The 19,055-nt window shown below is 38.4% G+C and overlaps 3 protein-coding genes across 5 annotated transcripts in view; all 3 read right to left on the reverse strand.

Annotated features, from left to right (window-relative positions):
• The window catches only part of LOC116723912 (nuclear factor 7, brain-like), a 153,432-nt gene that overhangs the window by 131,600 nt on the left and 2,777 nt on the right, over positions 1 to 19,055 (reverse strand). The window contains exon 1 of one of the 2 annotated variants that reach the window (XM_032569140.1): positions 16,217 to 16,295. The exons of the other annotated variant lie outside the window; for it this stretch is intronic. The gene's annotated coding sequence lies outside the window, so the exon portion shown is untranslated. Of the gene's footprint in view, positions 1 to 16,216; positions 16,296 to 19,055 lie in introns of those variants that run through there. 2 annotated transcript variants of the gene reach the window in all.
• On the reverse strand, positions 4,256 to 16,329 carry LOC116723908 (nuclear factor 7, ovary-like). Of its 2 annotated transcripts, none has more exons than XM_032569134.1 (2): positions 16,217 to 16,329; positions 4,256 to 6,399 (listed from the first exon to the last, which is right to left on the reverse strand). In XM_032569134.1, exon 2 carries the CDS (start codon positions 6,380 to 6,382, stop codon positions 4,991 to 4,993), a length of 1,392 nt encoding a protein of 463 aa, XP_032425025.1. In that variant the 5' UTR covers positions 6,383 to 6,399; positions 16,217 to 16,329; the 3' UTR covers positions 4,256 to 4,990. The 2 variants fall into 2 exon arrangements, with proteins under 2 accessions (XP_032425025.1, XP_032425024.1); XM_032569133.1 differs by lacking the exon at positions 16,217 to 16,329 and adding an exon at positions 6,471 to 6,620.
• LOC116723921 (nuclear factor 7, brain-like) lies at positions 14,352 to 16,299 on the reverse strand. The gene is made up of 2 exons (XM_032569151.1): positions 16,217 to 16,299; positions 14,352 to 16,145 (listed from the first exon to the last, which is right to left on the reverse strand). The coding sequence occupies exon 2, from the start codon at positions 16,126 to 16,128 to the stop codon at positions 14,746 to 14,748; it is 1,383 nt and encodes a 460-aa protein (XP_032425042.1). The 5' UTR covers positions 16,129 to 16,145; positions 16,217 to 16,299; the 3' UTR covers positions 14,352 to 14,745.

Here is a 19,055-nt window from a genome sequence, read left to right on the forward strand (position 1 = left end):
GAAAAAGCTGGACTCAAGGACAGCACAGAGGCCCTCATCCTGGCCGCCCAGGAACAGGCCCTAAACACCAGAGCAATAGAGGCCCAGATCTACCACACCAGACAAGACCCAAGGTGTAGGTTGTGCAAGGAGGCCCCTGAGACAGTCCAGCACATAACAGCAGGGTGCAAGATACTGGCAGGGAAAGCGTACATGGAACGACATAACCAAGTTGCAGGCATAGTGTACAGAAACATCTGTGCAGAATATGGACTGGAAACCCCGAGATCAAAGTGGGAAACACCCCCAAAGGTGGCGGAGAACGCCAGAGCTAAGATCTTGTGGGACTTCCAGATCCAGACAGACAAAATGGTAATGGCGAACCAACCAGACATTGTCGTAGTGGATAAACAACAGAGGAAAGCCGTTGTGGTAGATGTAGCAATACCAAGCGACTGCAACATCAGGAAAAAGGAGCACGAGAAACTAGAGAAATACCAGGGCCTCAGGGAGGAACTGGAGAGGGCCTGGAAGGTGAAGACCACAGTGGTGCCTGTGGTCATCGGGGCCCTCGGGGCAGTCACCCCCAAACTGGACCAATGGCTACAACAGATCCCAGGAACAACATCAGACATCTCAGTCCAGAAATGTGCAGTCCTTGGCACAGCCAAGATACTGCGCAGAACCCTCAAGCTCCCAGGCCTCTGGTAGAGGACCCGAGCTCAGAGGATAAGAACCACCCGCGGTGGGTGAGAAGGGAATTTTTTTATATATGTATAATAATTTTTAACCAGCTATAAGGGGTCATACTTGTATCATCAGCATCTTTTGATTCAGATGACAATTTGCAATGCCAAATATTATGCTTAGTGGTGTTTTGCAGTGGGCAATGCAGTACTTAATTAATTCAGCATTACTTTTATATTTATGAATGAAATTGTGTACAGTATTGGCTTTATTTATTTGAAGAGTATTTTGTACTTCAGCACAAAATATTGTATGTGTGTAAAATATTTGGATAAATAATGTGTTAGTCTGATCCTGGTCCTTAGCCTTGTTAATTTCTCTTATTGGTCTTTTTTAAAGTTTGATTAGTGACTGTTGTGTTTTGTAATTAATTTCCCAAATCTCTCTGGAGTCACTTAAATAAGGTCAAACTAAAGACCAGTGCAGAATGTCAGGCTGGTTCTGTGTGAACAGAAAGGTGTTTGGTACTGAAACTATGACAGACCCACTTCATGATCTGTGAACTGAAACAGTAAAACCCGACTCATAATTTGTACTTTTCTATAGATGGACAAACATTCATATTTAAAGAAAAAAGGCCAACAGTATGTAACACAGTAGAGAAGGGTATTACATATATTTTGGATAAATGGGCCAATAGGTTCGGCTATCGGAGCACAGTGGAGTGTTTAAATGACACACAAGGGCAGTTGGGTGTATTTAAAGAACTGGTTTTAGTGACAGAAAACACACAATTAACAGTTGCACAAAACACACAATTATGAAAATAAAATTACACACAATAAAATAAAAAAAGAAATAACAATAATACTTGGCCAAGTGCTAATTCTTAATTTCAAATAATTCGGGTGCACCCTGGTAATCTGCACTCCAAATTGTATTAGTCAGCAGATTAATCAAATTAATCCCAATTTGGTTTGATTCAACTTCATTCACAGGAGAATTTCCACCACAGCTGTGCGTCACAATGTCCGAAATAAAACAATCCAAACAGTATTGTCCAAAAATCAATAAATAAAAAAAACAATAATAATGGAGAATGTCAGTTGTAGGTTTCACACATAACCGTGTGTGAAGATGTATGTTGCTCTCCTACCACACCGCAGGGTGCAGCATGACTCCAAATGGGATAGACGAAATCTGGTTCTCTCTTTAGGTCCAGGTGGGAAGGCTCGCCATCAATATCAAAGGAGGGATCCACTTCAGGAATGATCCAGTATAAAAAAAAACCTGACCTGTCAACAGACAGGACCAGCAGAAATACAGGACTTTACCAAGCCGTTCTAGCTTTAATCCTTCTTTCCAACACAGTAACAAAACATTACCTAGTTACTAAAACAACGGATATTTTTTTAACAACAATGTAACAAACGACAAAAACACAAATAAAAGGCTCCGAATATGCTCACCGATCTCAGTGCGACACACTTCAGACAACCGTATAGTGGGTCTCAATCCGGATGCGTGGGGCACTAAACGATGTAACAAGGCATATTTGATCTAAATAATATAAACTTAATAAAATAAAATTATGTTAAAGCCTAAATTTTACCTTTTATCTACGAAGAACAAGCTGAAATAACTGCCAGAAAGAGCCAACGATTCCTAACGGCTCTAACGGTAAAAAACTGAAGTTCAGTTTGTATTCATTTAATAAATAATTTCCAGCACAAAAGCTGGACAATCAACATAAAATCTATTTACAAAAGAGTTTATCCACAATACAGTTAATACAGCACGTAAAAAATACTTTTAACTGTCGGGATACATACTCTGGCGCTGCCCCGCTCAGCAGTCTCACCGCGTCGGATCTCTAGAGCAAAACCAACGGTACTGCAGACCCGGGGGAGAAGGGCGGGATCCACAACGGCAGCCTGCACCCTGATTGGTCCAGACGCTCTGGAAACCAAACTTCTCATTGGCCAGGCAGACCACCCAGCTTCCTTAACCTCTTCTCTTAAAGTGGCATACCCACTTTATGTGGGTTACAAGTAGCATAAGGTTCAGATAAAAATAAGGGTAATACAATTTCTAAGTATGATTTTCAAATAAAGTTCAGGTTAAGGACTAGTTTCCACTAGTCCTTAACCTGAACTTTTACCTTGATGATAAACTGGTTTTAGGTTTATTAATTCTATGCATTTAGTAAAATGTTTTTGAAATGACTAGAAATGCATATTTTTAAGTGGATTTTATTTTAATTTCCACACTAGGACTGTGTGACTCCACAGCTGCTTGTGTCTCATTAATGTTAGCAGATGTTAGCAGGTATGATGTGGTCTGATTCTGTTTCACACTGAGTTTATACACCTCTGGGAAAAATGTAAAGTTTCTCTGATTTGACTCTTTATAGGTATATGTTTGAATAAAATGAACATTTTTCTTTCTTTTTTTACTAACTACATGTCTCTTAATTTTGTTTGTGAACAAATGTAAATAAGCCCTGCTGGGGGCTAAGCAGATCCTAGAATCACCCCGGATATTTAGACATATGTAAACCCAGATAAAATGGAAAATTAATGAACCAGTTTATTTTTAGTTTTGATTGGATTTATTAATGAGGGTCCATCTGAAAATATTGTCTGAGTTTATGGGGTCAGAGGTCATCAGTTTCTTTCTTCTTCCTGCTCCTTTTCCAGCATGTTAAGATTACTGTGGTACAAAAATATGTCTTTTGCCTTCCTTGTTCTAGTGCATGATTTTATACTACTATCATGTTGGAAATAAAGTTTCATTCATTCATTTTAACCCTGATGGACGAGAGAGCAGACAGACGGCCACCAGGAAACGGATCAGCATCCAGTCTAGAACCTTCCTGTAATAGAACGGACCTGATCAATATATGGAGAAATAAACATTTTGATTCCAATGTTTAACATGGAGGAACAGGGACAGATCTCAACAGTCTCACTTTGACTTTTGGCTGATTTCTTTGGATATTGTAGATAAAGTGATGGACTCAGAGATAGAACCTTCTATCCTTACAGACCACAAGGCCATTATTATTAAAATAGATAGAAATTAACCTGCCACAATCAGAGGAAACATTACTGGACATTTAATACAACTTTGCAACAAAACAAAGAATTTACAAACAAGTTGCTCTAAAAGGCCTCAGAACAGGAAGATGAGGGTCTGTGGAGCTACAATAACCAGGAATCAGACCAAAGCATTGCAGTTATACTTTAACTAGACCATAAGTGAAGGATTCACATGTGAAAAGGATTTAAAAGCCTGATATGTTTAAAAGATCCCAGAACCATGAAAGATACATGAAGGGCTTGCCTCGGCGCCCCCTGCTGGCTGAACCAAATGCCTTCAAATGAAACTAAAACCATCAAAAGAAACAAACTGGAGTTTGGAGGAGGTTCTACTATTTGACACAACAGTGAATGAATCAGAAATGATTTGATGCTAATTTGATTGATTCCATCACATTCTGACTTTCAAACTGTGGATCCAAACTGAGACTCTAAAAATGACAGTAAGTTCTGGAAATGGAAACCAAAATAAAACCTCAGAGAAGAAATGAATGGAAATAACATTTATTACAGTTCTGCACTTATTTCATACATCATCTCCCTAAAAATGGAAAACAAATTATACAGAGATGAAAAGTCCAAAACTTCTTCCTCTGTTTTGTTTCAAAACCAAAACTAAACTCAGACTAAAGAATCAGAAATGAAAGATTAACGCTGCCCTCCTGCAACAATATTCAGTTTTTGCTGCTTCACAAACATCATGTAGAGTTTATCATTGTTCTGAAATCTTTATAGTAACAAACTGGATAATAATCTCTTAATTATGAAGGTCTGATGAACCAAAGTGTTTGGAACTGAACTGAACAGAAAGTCTCTAGACCAGATTAAAATCTCCTGTTATTAACGATGGACAACATGGACTTAGATTATTATCACAGTATTTTCTGGTATTTACTGAATAATAAAAGTGATGATAGAAAGTTTAAACACAGCATTGATCAGGGAAATAGTCAAAGCAACACAAATAAAAACTTAGAAGTAACTGAAAAGGTCATTTCAGATTCATTCAGTAGTTCAGTTTTATCACTAAGCAGCTACAAATAGACAGCATTCAATTCAACATATTGACATTAATTTCTGCTAGAATGGAAACAATAGTTGGAAAGTCAGAGATGAAGAATCTCCAGATGATCAGATCATCTCCAGTTTCCTCTTTAAAACTCACAGTTTCAATCTGATCAATAAGTTTTTATTTGGACTTTGTGATCTTCATGCTGAGATCATCAGAGCTGCTGCTTGATCACTGAGATCTTCATCGGTACGATCTTTAATGTTTTAGTAGTGGCGAAGAACGGAAACATCTTGTGAGTGAAGGTGTGTGTGAAGGTGTGTATGTGTGTGTTAGTATCCAGATCAGAGAAGGACAGCTTTCCTCTGTCCCAGTCCAGATTCACTCTGATCCTCTGGAAATTCTTCTGGACTGAGAGACGAGTGAAAGGAGCTGGTGGAGAACGTGCATAGTAATTACCTGAATAGAAAAATATAACCAACAATCCAGACTTTATGTCTCCCTTCCTCTGAACAGACTCTTCTAACACACCAAGTTCCCAGTATTTACTGTCTCCAACATCAACATCCCAGCTGTGGTTCCCTGAGTTAAAACCATCAGAACTCAGAACAGACCAGCGCCAGTTAATATCAAATCTCTCTGGATTATCAGGAAGCTGCTGTTCCTCTCCTATTCTAAAGCTGGTCAGATCTTCATACAGATGGAGATCTGGACCAGCCGTGTTTGGGTCCAGAACCAGAGGAGTGTAGGTCACCATGTCCTCCATGTTGCTCCAGATGTTGAAGGCCAGGTTGCCCAGATGTTTGGCCTGGTCTATCAGAGCTCCTGAGGGCAGCTGTGGATCCTCCAGCAGGGGGCAGCGCTGGACTCTTTCCACTGCAGCCTTGTAGTTGTGCAGGAATGAGACGTCTTCAGCTCTCAGCTCCTCCTCTGTGGCTCTGACTGTGTCTGAAAGAGCTGCTATCTCTCTGCTCAGAGCCTCCATCTTCTCCTTCATCATCCCTCTCTTCTGCTCCTCTTCCTCCCTCAGTGCAGCCAGCCTGGCCTCCTCTTCCTCTGCTAGAAACTGATGAAGCTGCTTAAACTGCTCCATAATCTGCCTCTCTGTGTGTCGGGCCTGGACCTTCAGGTCTTCTGCTGTCTGATCAAACTCCTCCTGAACTTTCTTCCTGAGCTCCAGCTTCTTCTTTAAAGGCTCCAGAGTTTCCTGAAGTTTCTTCTTGTGTTGCTGAGCAGCTTCATCGATGGGTTTGAATCTGTGATTGGTGTGTTTTTCTGAATCTCTGCAGACGAGACAAACTGGCTGCTGATGGTCCAGACAGAAGAGTTTGAGTTTCTCAGAGTGCAGAGAGCAGAGATCCTCTGAAGCTCTCTGCTCTCTCTGCTGTAAGAAAGACTCACAGAGATTCTTCAGAGCCAGATTAGGAAGTGGTTCATCTTTAGAAGATCTCCTTTTACAAACTGGACACTCTCTTCCTGGTTTCTCTCTCCAATATTTCTGCAGACACTCCTTACAGAAGCTGTGGCTACATGACAGAAGAACCGGATCCTTAAATATTTCCAGACAGACCGGACAGCAGAGATCATCGTCTGATCTGGAAGCCATTTTGTCTCAGAGTGAAGCTGAAATCACAGCAGACAGAAAGTCAAACCAGGAAGTCAGTTTCTCTCCTGTAGAAACTTTCTGAACTTACTTTCACTTTGATTGTCTTGTTTTTCCTCCTGCAGCAGTCTGTGTTTCAGTGTCTAGTTGCTCAGTTCTCTCTCTGTTCTCCTTGTTCAGTGTTAGTTTGATTTCAGTCGGAGACGAAGGCAGGAGTCAGACTTCCTCCTCAGGGTGTTTACTCTATGACAGGCATGTCCAAAGTCCGGCCCGGGGGCCAATCACGGCCCGCGGTCAGATTTCATACGGCCCGCAGCTTCGGTCTTATAATGTATTATTTATGGCCCGCCTGCACTGTGAAACAGAATAAATAAATCATAAAACTTGAAACTGTAATTCCTCCTTTCACCAAATGGTGGCAGCACCACTTTAATACTATCAGTCTCTGCCTCGGTGCAGCGAACCCCTCTCCACTCATTTCTGCCATGGCCACTGCAAAGAAAACGAGGAAAGTTTACAGTGAGGGCCGCCGCTTTCAAGAGAGATGGGAATTACAATACTTCTTTTCTGAAAATCAAGGCAATTATGCTTGTCTAATTTGTAATGAGACGGTTGCCTTGTTTAAGGATTTTGACGTAAAGAGACACTACCAGACTAAACATGCTAACACATACAACAAGCTAACAGGAAGTGACCGTGCTGAAAAACTGAAGCAGCTCCAAGCTGCACTGACATCACAACAGCGATTTCTTTAGGCCTGAGTCAAAAGAAAATACCACCAAAGCAAGCTACGATGTTAATGTTAATAGCTAAACATGGCAAACCTTTTACTGAAGGTACATTTATCAAAACTGTGTTATGAAAATGGTGGAGAACATTTGCCCTGAGAAGAAGCAAGAATTTGCGAATGTTTGCCTGGCAGTAACAGTGTGGCACTGAGAGTTGAGGACATAAAACTGAGTGTTTTGAACGGTAACGTCTGTCACTATCAGCAGTGAAAAGTCAAAAGAACATTTATGCACTTGGGTTTATGGCACTTATTTTTATTAAACTCTTGAGTAAGATTTGGTTATGAACCTGTACATGTGATACAAACTATTACTTTCTGAAAGATATTGTAAATGACAAGAGCAAAATTCACTTGTTTTAAGATTTAATAATAACAGACAACTTTGCATTACTTATAACTCCTGTTTAAAATGTTCTTGAGGCAAAGATATTTTTAAACTCATGTAAATTTAAGGTATTTCATACAGTTTGTTCAATGTTATCTGACTCTCCAGATATGAATGAAAGGCAGAATTTGTGTTTTTAGAGTTGTTCTCATCTGCCTGAGTGGCTTATATTTGGTTATTTTGTCATTTGAAAAATAAAGATAATTGTGACAATGAAAATTGTTTTATAACGGTGTGTATTTGCATGAAACTTTTGTAGTTAAAAAATGTCCGAACAAACTATTGGCCCCCGGGCATCTTGACTTTATCAAATCTGGCCCTCTTTGCAAAAAGTTTGGACACCCCTGCTCTATGAGTTTTTCTCTCAACTGTTTCCTGTTCATTTTTTCTAAGAGTTCCTGTTGGAGTTACAGTCTTGAGGCAGAGATGTGGCGCCCTCTAGAGGATTTACAGTGAACATGCAGCTTTACAAAAACTATTGTGGAATAAAATAATTATTCACAGTGTGTTTACTTTTATTAGAAGTTTATTTAATATTAATCTTACAATGTTTAATCAGTTTGTATAAAGTTATTGTTCCTCTTTTTAGCCTCCACAGTTTGCCTCAGTGTGTCAGAAGCTTAGCAACAGGCGATCAGTAAATAGTTTTCATACCTTGCAGAGTGACAGACCAGACCGACGACTCAGCGATTATTATTAGGCACAGAATATTCTGTCTGAAACCCATTTTTAACTGAAAGTTGCATTTTTCTCTGTGTGTGTATTAATCTGATTAGCTCCTTGGGATGTTGGTGATGACACTCTGTCTGTGGGAGAAGGACAGTATACAGTTTATATAGAGAGGTGATTCCTTTGTCTAGTTAGATCTCTTCTGAGTTCTCCATCTGTCCAGATGTGAAATAAAGCTGTGTTTTGTTCTTTCTCTTTAACAAGGTTTGGACTTTGTTCATTTTTCTCGCTCCACACCTTCAACATTTTCAGATAAAATAGTTTCTTCTTGCTTTATTTAAAATCATATTTTTCCTCTCATAAAACTCTTTAAGGATCTCCACTAACATTAAAACTTAAATGTCTTTATTCACTGATGTGTCACAAATGATGGCTAAAGACCTCACCTCTTTTTATCTTTTCTTAATTTAGTATTTATTTTGTCAGGAAAACACCATCGACATTAAAAATCTGTTTTCCACGAGAATCCAGGCCAAGACTGTTAGCATCACACAAAGGTTACATAACATTTACAGCAAACACATAAAAACTTAACATCGTCATGAATTACTTAATTAAAGGGACATTTCATGATAATCCACTTTTTCAGCCTTTAAATCCATTTTTTGATAACTGTGAGTGTCTAGAAGTGCAAAAAATCTAAATTTACTCTCCTGGTGCTGCATAGATGCCTTTATATTGTTTTTTAATGATATTTTCAGAATATTTATTTAATGTTTCTTGGTTATGACGTCACCACATTTGCTGTTGAACTTGTTAAAAAGGTCATGACTTCCAGATAATCAGTTTTGTGAATCCGACATTTTTTTCCTCAAGTTCAGCAGAACTGAACTTTTAGTCTGAGTTCAGTTCTGCCAAATATGAGGACAAAAACTATGTTTTGTCTCTCACACAATACTGAAGACTCACATTCACACAAAATATTAAAATTGCACATATATACTATTAAAATGTCACATACGCATACAATTTTTCTTTCTCACATGTATACATAAAATATTAAAATTGCACATATGTAACACGGGGGAAGAACCCGGATCGTGACAGAGGACGTGGCCCTAAAGCCAACTGGTAGACCTCTCAATAACATCAAGTAGCCTCGGGTCTCCCAGTTAAATGTACCCAGGTAGGTCTGGCTTAAAATGATGAAATAGTATACAAAATATATTTTATTTATGCATTCTTTTACAATATTAAAAATATACTTTCTTATTCTAAATTAAAACCCAATAAAGCACAGGAACCCAGCACAACACCAGAAGCAATCTGAGACTTAAACACAAACAACTGCAAACCAAATTAGTAGCAACGCAAATTAATGACACAAAACAAAGTTAAACAAAAGAAAAGCAAATCTCACATTGCGTCAACCCAGTCCTATAAAGCTGTGCCCAATCAGCTAATTCATAAAATGAAAAATATAAAAATATGAACTGGTTCTGGTTCTGTAGTGCTTGTGCTACAACTCCAACTCTAGAGGACGACCTGTTAACAAATTAACAGAGAGCATCTAAAAAATGCACCTTGGTGAGAGCATAATATGCAACAGCAGCATCTGTAATACCCAAACATGACAATAAAGTGTCTGCGGACAATAATAAAGCCATATAAGGTAAAATGAAAAACTGGTACCTTAATCAGCCACACAAACGGTACATTCAGACGCTGCAGTGAAAAGCAATTAGAAATCACGTGAGAAAAACCAGTAGCAACAATATAAAAAGTGAGCTGACGTTACACAGAACCAGCCACAGGTGACATCAAGAATCCATCCACCCTAGAGATGGGCCACCTGAAGCCCGGCTTGAGGCGCGTACCCAGTAAAAAGGGGGCGTGTCAGATGAAGCGCTGCTGCGATGCTTGTCGTCTTGCTGAAAACCAAGAGACTGGCAACAAACGACGCCTCGCATCAATAAGTCGTGCTGCTTCATGGGTTCCTGTAGGTCATTTGGTCAGAGGAGAATATTTGTCTTCAGTGGCCAAAATAAACATATAAACACATCAACATATTTATGTGTATTAATGATGCAACTCATCTAAATGTAATTTTTGTTACTGGTTTTCTCAATTGTAGATTATGGTGTTTTTTATGACTTTATATTGTTGTGATTTTATGATGTAAAGCTCTTTGAACTACATTGTTGCTGAAATCTGCCACACAAATAAACTCGACTGAAAAGGAGCCAAGAGGAAAATCTCTGACATCTGGGAAAACTTTGAGATGATCGCTCACAATAAAATTCTTCTTACATAAAAATAATCAACCCCTCCGCCTCCCAATTTCTCACCTTCTGGAAATTTCCACTATTATTTGTAGTCTGATCAGTCTTGCACAGCAGAAACAGATTTAATCCTGTTGCAAGACTAAAATTCACTTATAGCTAAATATAAGGGATCAGAGCCAATTAGAAATCCAAGAAAAAGCGAATGTCCCAACAAGCACTGCACTCCCAAGACACTAAAACATCAAATGTCTCTATTGTCAAATCAGTCTATGACATAAAATAAAACCCAACACAACCACTGATGTTCAACATAAACCAGGATTAGATTGGCTACAAATCATTTTAATATTAAAACATGTGACAATTTAATGTGATTTAATTGATTCTCCTGTTACTGAACATGAGTTTGATGAAAACTTTGTGACAATATTGCATTTACTAATTTTTGTTAGTGTGATCTGAGTGACAAGGCTGTTCCAGTTTCACCAGCAGATGTCACTAGTGAGTGATGAATGAAGCATCGAGTAATGAACCTTTTTACAAAGCAAAGGGTTGGAAAGCTTCATAGCTTCATGAGGATTCATTTGCCCATCACTAATTTACCCGACCAGCAGCACAAATATCCATGATCCAAATCCTGGTGCCGCTTCCCGACCAGCACGGCGCCAGCGCTCATCCAACCGAGATCCAACTGCACACAACAACGGACCTGACACTCCTAGCCTGTCGGGCTCACCCGGTGCCTTTATACACTAATGAACCCGACAATGCTGTGAACCGGAAGTGAAGGTGGAGAAACGGGGCATAGATGCATTGAAGGGCCCGAAACGGGTGGGAATTTACAGCCATTTCATGTAAACACTGTTTTCAACTAATACACCACCCAGTTACACATATACACTACTAAAATATCACACATACACACAAAGCATACAGACATGCTATTCTGAATGATAGGTGGAAAATGTATGTGTGAACTAACACTGGACTGAATGAATGAATGAATGAATGAATGAATGAATGAATGAATGAATGATTGAGTGAATGAATGAATGAGATTTGTATGTGTCTGTGTGAGAGTTGTCCCAGAAGAGGCGGGGCATAATCTGGATATCAGATGGCCATGCGTTGATACTGCAGTGAAGTTAGTTTCAGGTTGGATATTAAATCTTGGCGCTCCGCGGAGTAAGTGGCGTTTAGCTCAAGGTTGATCCGATTTATGAAAGCTAATTTGGGCCAGCAGTTCTCTACCGCTCCCTCCTCAAGCGCTCAGAGGTTCACTAAGGGCTCTAACCCTCACTCCGACTCTTAGATTATATATTTTAATAGTGAATATGTGAAATTTTAGTATTTTGTGTGAGAGAGAAAAATTGTATGCATGTGTGATTTTTTCTAAAAACTTTATTTAATATCAAAATAGAAAACATGGTGTGATACATTACATAAATGAAAGGAAAATAAAATCATGGAGCTAACAAAAAGAAAACAGAGGCTATTGTGTTGCAAAGAATGAGTTTTATTAACTGTGTGCAAATGAATGTATATGAGAGTGTGAGCAAAAATGGTCTGAACAACATTATCAGTATGTAGAGCAATAAAAACAAACAAAACAACAAAAAATATTAATACTAGCAATAATAATAACATCAATGAATTATGAAAGACAGGTAAATACAGACATGATGGATCAATTAATGAAATTGATCAATTAATTCTACCGAGTGGAATTTGTTATATTGCAAACAGAAACTACATGAAATGAGAAGGAAAAATGATGCTGAAAAAGGAGAAAAGCAAAACAGGGCAGAGACAATGGTCATAATACATAAATGACGTTATTTAAGGTAAATATGAGAATCATATGAAATCTATTTTATTTCCATTGAAATGTGTTCAATGAGTAGATTTTTCCAATGTGTCTCACTGATGGTGGTCCTTGTTCTCCAGCTCATAAGAATTGTTTTCTTAGCAATGGTTAAAGCTATAAGTAGTTGTTTAGTGTTGGAACATCATGAATGGTGTTGGTGGCGTCTCCCAGTAAACAAAGAGAAGGTGATAATGGGATGAGACAGCCAAGCCTACTGGACAGGAATCTAGTTACTCTGATCCAAACTGGTTGGACGGGTTTGCATAACCATAAAGCATGAAAATATGTATCACAGGTATTTTGTGAACAAGTTCTGCCCAATTCAGACTGAGCCAAACCCATTTTATGCCGGCTTTGAGTTTGTAGTGGATTCTGTGAAGTACTCTCTTGTTTACAAGTGTATTTAGATCATATTTTAGCTGACGTATTTTCTCTTCAGATTGTTCTGTTGCTTATTTCCTCTAATAATTTCCGTCTCTAGCCGAGTTTATTTTTCACTTTCCTCCCTTTTCTTATGGCTCCATATGCTCTGATTCTGCCTCTTACTGCAGCTTTCTCTGATTCCCTCGTCAAAACTTTTTTAGATATTTATCAAACTCTTGTTGTAGATTTAGGCGCCATCTACTGGAGAACTTGGGAGGCTGTTCTTCTACATTCCCAGAGATAGATATGGGCGAATGACCACTGATCACAATCCAGTGTACATCAGTTTTTGTTATGTTTCCCAAGAGGGAATTGATTATTAGAAACATATTAATCCATGAATATGAATGATGGACAGAAGAGAAAAAAGTAAAATCTTTGCAGACTGGATGTAACAGTGTCCAGCTTTCACTAAGGCCAAATTCACTCACATAATGTTTAATTATTTCTGATGATTTCAGGTTTGATCTATAATTAGATCTTGTTTTCTTATCAATAGATTGATTTAATTCTGTATTAAAGTCCCATTTGTTATTATTTGGGATTCTGAAAATACAGAAAGTTTTGTAAAGAAATTTTTAAAGAATAAAATTGAATCTGGAGACAAATATCAGCATGTAGATCAGATAGATGTTCAAATATTTTCACTCTTTTTTTATATGAACCAAAACCATTAATATTTCAACTAATAAAATTTAGTTGTTGCATTTTTACAGTAAAAATGTCCAGATAAATCAGTAAATATTAAGAAAAAAAAACAAGCTAATAAATTTACAAACCAGTTGCTCTAAAAGGCCTCAGAACAGGAAGATGAGGGTCTGTGGAGCTACAATAACCAGGAATCAGACCAAAGCATTGCAGTTATACTTTAACTAGACCATAAGTGAAGGATTCACATGTGAAAAGGATTTAAAAGCCTGATATGTTTAAAAGATCCCAGAACCATGAAAGATACATGAAGGGCTTGCCTCGGCGCCCCCTGCTGGCTGAACCAAATGCCTTCAAATGAAACTAAAACCATCAGAAGAAACAAACTGGAGTTTGGAGGAGGTTCTACTATTTGACACAACAGTGAATGAATCAGAAATGATTTGATGCTAATTTGATTGATTCCATCACATTCTGACTTTCAAACTGTGGATCCAAACTGACACTCTAAAAATGACAGTAAGTTCTGGAAATGGAAACCAAAATAAAACCTCAGAGAAGAAATGAATGGAAATAACATTTATTACAGTTCTGCACTTATTTCATACATCATCTCCCTAAAAATGGAAAACAAATTATACAGAGATGAAAAGTCCAAAACTTCTTCCTCTGTTTTGTTTCAAAACCAAAACTAAACTCAGACTAAAGAATCAGAAATGAAAGATTAACGCTGCCCTCCTGCAACAATATTCAGTTTTTGGTGCTTCACAAACATCATGTAGAGTTTATCATTGTTCTGAAATCTTTATAGTAACAAACTGGATGATAATCTCTTAATTATGAAGGTCTGATGAACCAAAGTGTTTGGAACTGAACTGAACAGAAAGTCTCTAGACCAGATTAAAATCTCCTGTTATTAATGATGGACAACATGGACTTAGATTATTATCACAGTATTTTCTGGTATTTACTGAATAATAAAAGTGATGATAGAAAGTTTAAACACAGCATTGATCAGGGAAATAGTCAAAGCAACACAAATAAAAACTTAGAAGTAACTGAAAAGGTCATTTCAGATTCATTCAGTAGTTCAGTTTTATCACTAAGCAGCTACAAATAGACAGCATTCAATTCAACATATTGACATTAATTTCTGCTAAAATGGAAACAATAGTTGGAAAGTCAGAGATGAAGAATCTCCAGATGATCAGATCATCTCCAGTTTCCTCTTTAAAACTCACAGTTTCAATCTGATCAATAAGTTTTTATTTGGACTTTGTGATCTTCATGCTGAGATCATCAGAGCTGCTGCTTGATCACTGAGATTTTCATCGGTACGATCTTAAATGTTTTATTAGTGGAGAAGTATGGAAACATCTTGTGAGTGAAGGTGTGTGTGAAGGTGTGTATGTGTGTGTTAGTATCCAGATCAGAGAAGGACAGCTTTCCTCTGTCCCAGTCCAGATTCACTCTGATCCTCTGGAGATTCCGGACTGAGAGACGAGTGGAAGGAGCTGATGGAGAAAATACTGAGTAATTATCTGAAGAGAAAAATATAAACAACCATCCAGACTTTATGTCTCCTTTCCTCTGAACAGACTCTTCTAACACACCAAGTCTCCAGTCTTTACTGTCTCCAACATCAACATCCCAGCTGTGGGTCCCTGAGTTAAAACCATCAGAACTCACAACAGACCACCATAAATCAAATCTCTCTGGATTATCAGGAAGCTGCTGTTTCTCTCCTATTCTAATCCTGGTCAGATCTTCAGACAGATGGAGTTCTGAACCAGCCGTGTTTGGGTCCAGAACCAGAGGAGTGTAGGTCACCATGTTCTCCATGTTGCTCCAGATGTTGAAGACCAGGTTGCCCAGATGTTTGGCCTGGTCTATCAGAGCTCCTGAGGGCAGCTGTGGATCCTCCAGCAGGGGGCAGCGCTGGACTCTTTCCACTGCAGCCTTGTAGTTGTGCAGGAATGAGACGTCTTCAGCTCTCAGCTCCTCCTCTGTGGCTCTGACTGTGTCTGAAAGAGCTGCTATCTCTCTGCTCAGAGCCTCCATCTTCTCCTTCATCATCCCTCTCTTCTGCTCCTCTTCCTCCCTCAGTGCAGCCAGCCTGGCCTCCTCTTCCTCTGCTAGAAACTGATGAAGCTGCTTAAACTGCTCCATAATCTGCCTCTCTGTGTGTCGGGCCTGGACCTTCAGGTGTTCTGCTGTCTGATCAAACTCCTCCTGAACTTTCTTCCTGAGCTCCAGCTTCTTCTTTAAAGGCTCCAGAGTTTCCTGAAGGTTCTTCTTGTGTTGCTGAGCAGCTTCATCGATGGGTCTGATTCTGTGATTGGTGTGTTTTTCTGAATCTCTGCAGATGACACAAACTGGCTGCTGATGGTCCAGACAGAAGAGTTTGAGTTTCTCAGAGTGCAGAGAGCAGAGATCCTCTGAAGCTCTCTGCTCTCTCTGCTGTAAGAAAGTCTCACAGAGATTCTTCAGAGCCAGATTAAAAGGTAGATGGTCTCTTGAAGATCTCCTTGTACAAACTGGACACTCTCTTCCTGGTTTGTCTCTCCAATATTTCTGCAGACACTCCTTACAGAAGCTGTGGCTACATGACAGAAGAACCGGATCCTTAAATATTTCCAGACAGACCGGACAGCAGAGATCATCGTCTGATCTGGAAGCCATTTTGTCTCAGAGTGAAGCAGAAACCACAGCAGACAGAAAGTCAAACCAGGAAGTCAGTTTCTCTCCTGTAGAAACTTTCTGAACTTACTTTCACTTTGATTGTCTTGTTTTTCCTCCTGCAGCAGTCTCTGTTTCAGTGTCTAGTTGCTCAGTTCTCTCTCTGTTCTCCTTGTTCAGTGTTAGTTTGATTTCAGTCGGAAATGAATGCAGGAGTCAGAGGTCATCCTCAGGGTGTTTACACAGTGAGTTTTTCTCTCAACTGTTTCCTGTTTTTTCCTCAGGTGTTCCTATTGGAATCAGTCTTTAGGCAGAGATGTGGCGCCCTCTAGAGGATATAATCTTAATCTGCAGTTTTAGAAAAACTACAGTTTTTTCTGATCCATCAGTTTGTTCCTGCTTTAAGTGAAAATATATTTTCCTCTCATAAAACTCTTCCAGGGTCTCCACTATCTGGGAAATTCAAATGAACACATTTAATGTTGTTTCCTTCTGTTTGCTGTTTTTCTGTCACATTCAGACTCTGGAGGTGAAAATGATGTTTGGTGTTGAGGAAATCTTTCCCCGTTTTCACAACAAATGGATCCAGAATCAGAAATGTTTTGATTCAAATTTGATCAATGCTCTGACATTTTTTCAATCTGTAGCAGAAAACTGGAATACTGTAAATATTACAGAAAAAACTTTAAATGTCTGATAACTTGTCCCAGTTATGCCAATTATAACAAGCTTTTATCTCAAATTAAAAAAAGATTTGGAGAGATGTCCGATTCTCCCACTATCTGTAATGGGCAGGGTGGAAACAATCAGGATGAATGTGCTACCATGGATACTTTTCCTCTTTAACTCTCTCCTGGTGGTAGTTCCTAACATCACCTTTAAACTGTTGGACAGACTCATATCTAAATTCATCTGGCAAAACAAACGTCTGAGTGAGACTTAAACTTCTGTGTTCCTCTGAAGACTCAGGTGGCCTGGCCCTCCCACATCTTAAGAGTTATTATTGAGCAGCACAGCTTAGGGCTCTGGTTGGATAAAGATACTAAATGGTTTCAGTTGGAGCAATGCTCTTTAACTACTTTCATTTCAATTATAGATTTAACCTTTTTAAGTAGGGAACAATGGTGGAAACTTAAGATACAAAATGAATGGAATGTGCTTGCTTGCTTACCATCACTTAGACCGGAGTCCTGTGAAAGTTCAACCTCTTCTCCTTGCTCACTGTCACTTGGCCTGGAGTCCTGGGAATGTTCAACCTCTTCTTCTTCTTATGTCTTAAGACCAACGGCAACTAATTTAAAAGGACTTTACTGCCACCTACTGGTGAAGGATATTGTGTCCAATTATTATTTATTACGATATATTTAACGAAGTTTTGAAGCAAATTAATTTTCCTTGAGGATTTTTAGCAATTGAGGTAATCAAATTATTCAAGGAATCATTTCAGTCCTAGTCAGAACTGCAGAGAGTTTAGCTGGAAAATTCTATTTCTGTGAAAAACATAAGCACACTCATGTGTGAACCACGTCAAGGAACTGTTCTAATAAAAACTTTTTTAAAAAGTCATAAGGATGAATTTTATGTTCTTCTTAACGTGACATTGCACACAGCATGCTCTCAAAATGTTTCTATCAATATATCAACAACTACAAACTGACTCTTATCTTTTACAGTTAGTCGTCTTGTTCTCACTTGTTTATGGGTCGATCCACCAGTGATAGTTAGGCTTTGTGCTCCTTAATATGGAGGGATCTCCAGGGAAACTGCAGACTGATATTTTCCTGATGAAGCCTTCGCCATGCCAGAAAGAAAATGCAGTTAACAAAACACCACCTAAAAATACATTATACAGAAACAGGAACCTCCCACGTAGCTTATTACTAAACGAATATGCTAAATGTTGTGAACAAAGGTAAAGCTAAACGCCTTGCTTAGCTACTGACGCTACTAGTTATTTTAACCGGCATGAAAACCAGCTGCAAAGGGTTAATTTAACCCAGTATCAAGCTGCATTACCAAACTAGCCAAGATGGCGTCAAGTAGCTAGCTTGTTAGCTGTGATGCTAGCGTGCATTGGTATTGTCTGGTACAGCAATGTGACCCAGATAAAACCTCTTAAATTAATCACAAACCACATAAATGAATCAATATTGATGTGGTTTGATATAAACCGACCGATTATGACACATTTGGAAGCAACAGAACAGGATTTCTCTGCTTGCTGCTCACCGCCACTTGGACCGGAATCCTGGGAAAGTTCAACCTCTTCTGCTTCTCCTGTCTTAAGACCGACGGAAACCAACTTAAAGGGACTTTACTGCCACCTACTGGTGAAGGACATTGTGTCTGATTCCCCATTTCATTCCTCATAACTTCAATGAAACCCAATCACATAATTGTTATTTACAACTGTAATTATTTCAAATTTTGTTAGTAAATTTTAACTAATTAAAAAAACTGTATTACATGCAAAATGTCTCATTAAGTTTGAGTAAAACATCTGAAGGTGGTTTAACTTAAAAATCACCTGCTGCCTTCAAAATCTATTTAAATTCAACAAGAAAATTGTTTGTGTTTTAACTCAGAAATTAAAGTTCATGAAGTTGATTTAACAAGAGACAAGTCAACTAAACATTTAAAGTTTTTTAATCTTGAGTTAAGTTTCAAGTTAATGTTGCAATTTAAACCAAATAATTATTTCACAATATGCAAGAAAAAAACTGTCCTCACCTGGTTAAACAGCAAACATTGCTGTATTATTTTCACTGACAATATCAAGTTAAAATAACAGTTTATTTTACTTCAAATTCTTGTTTCAATCTTGGATCAAGATCTAAATAAGTAGTTTTATTAATAATTACCCTAAGCAATAATTATAGTTACTCATGGCTAAAAGTAAGCGCAGTACAACTTCAACATTTATTTACTCA

The sequence above is a fragment of the Xiphophorus hellerii genome, chromosome 8 (genome assembly GCF_003331165.1).
Source record: "Xiphophorus hellerii strain 12219 chromosome 8, Xiphophorus_hellerii-4.1, whole genome shotgun sequence".
In the NCBI taxonomy this organism is placed as follows: Eukaryota; Metazoa; Chordata; class Actinopteri; order Cyprinodontiformes; family Poeciliidae; genus Xiphophorus; species Xiphophorus hellerii.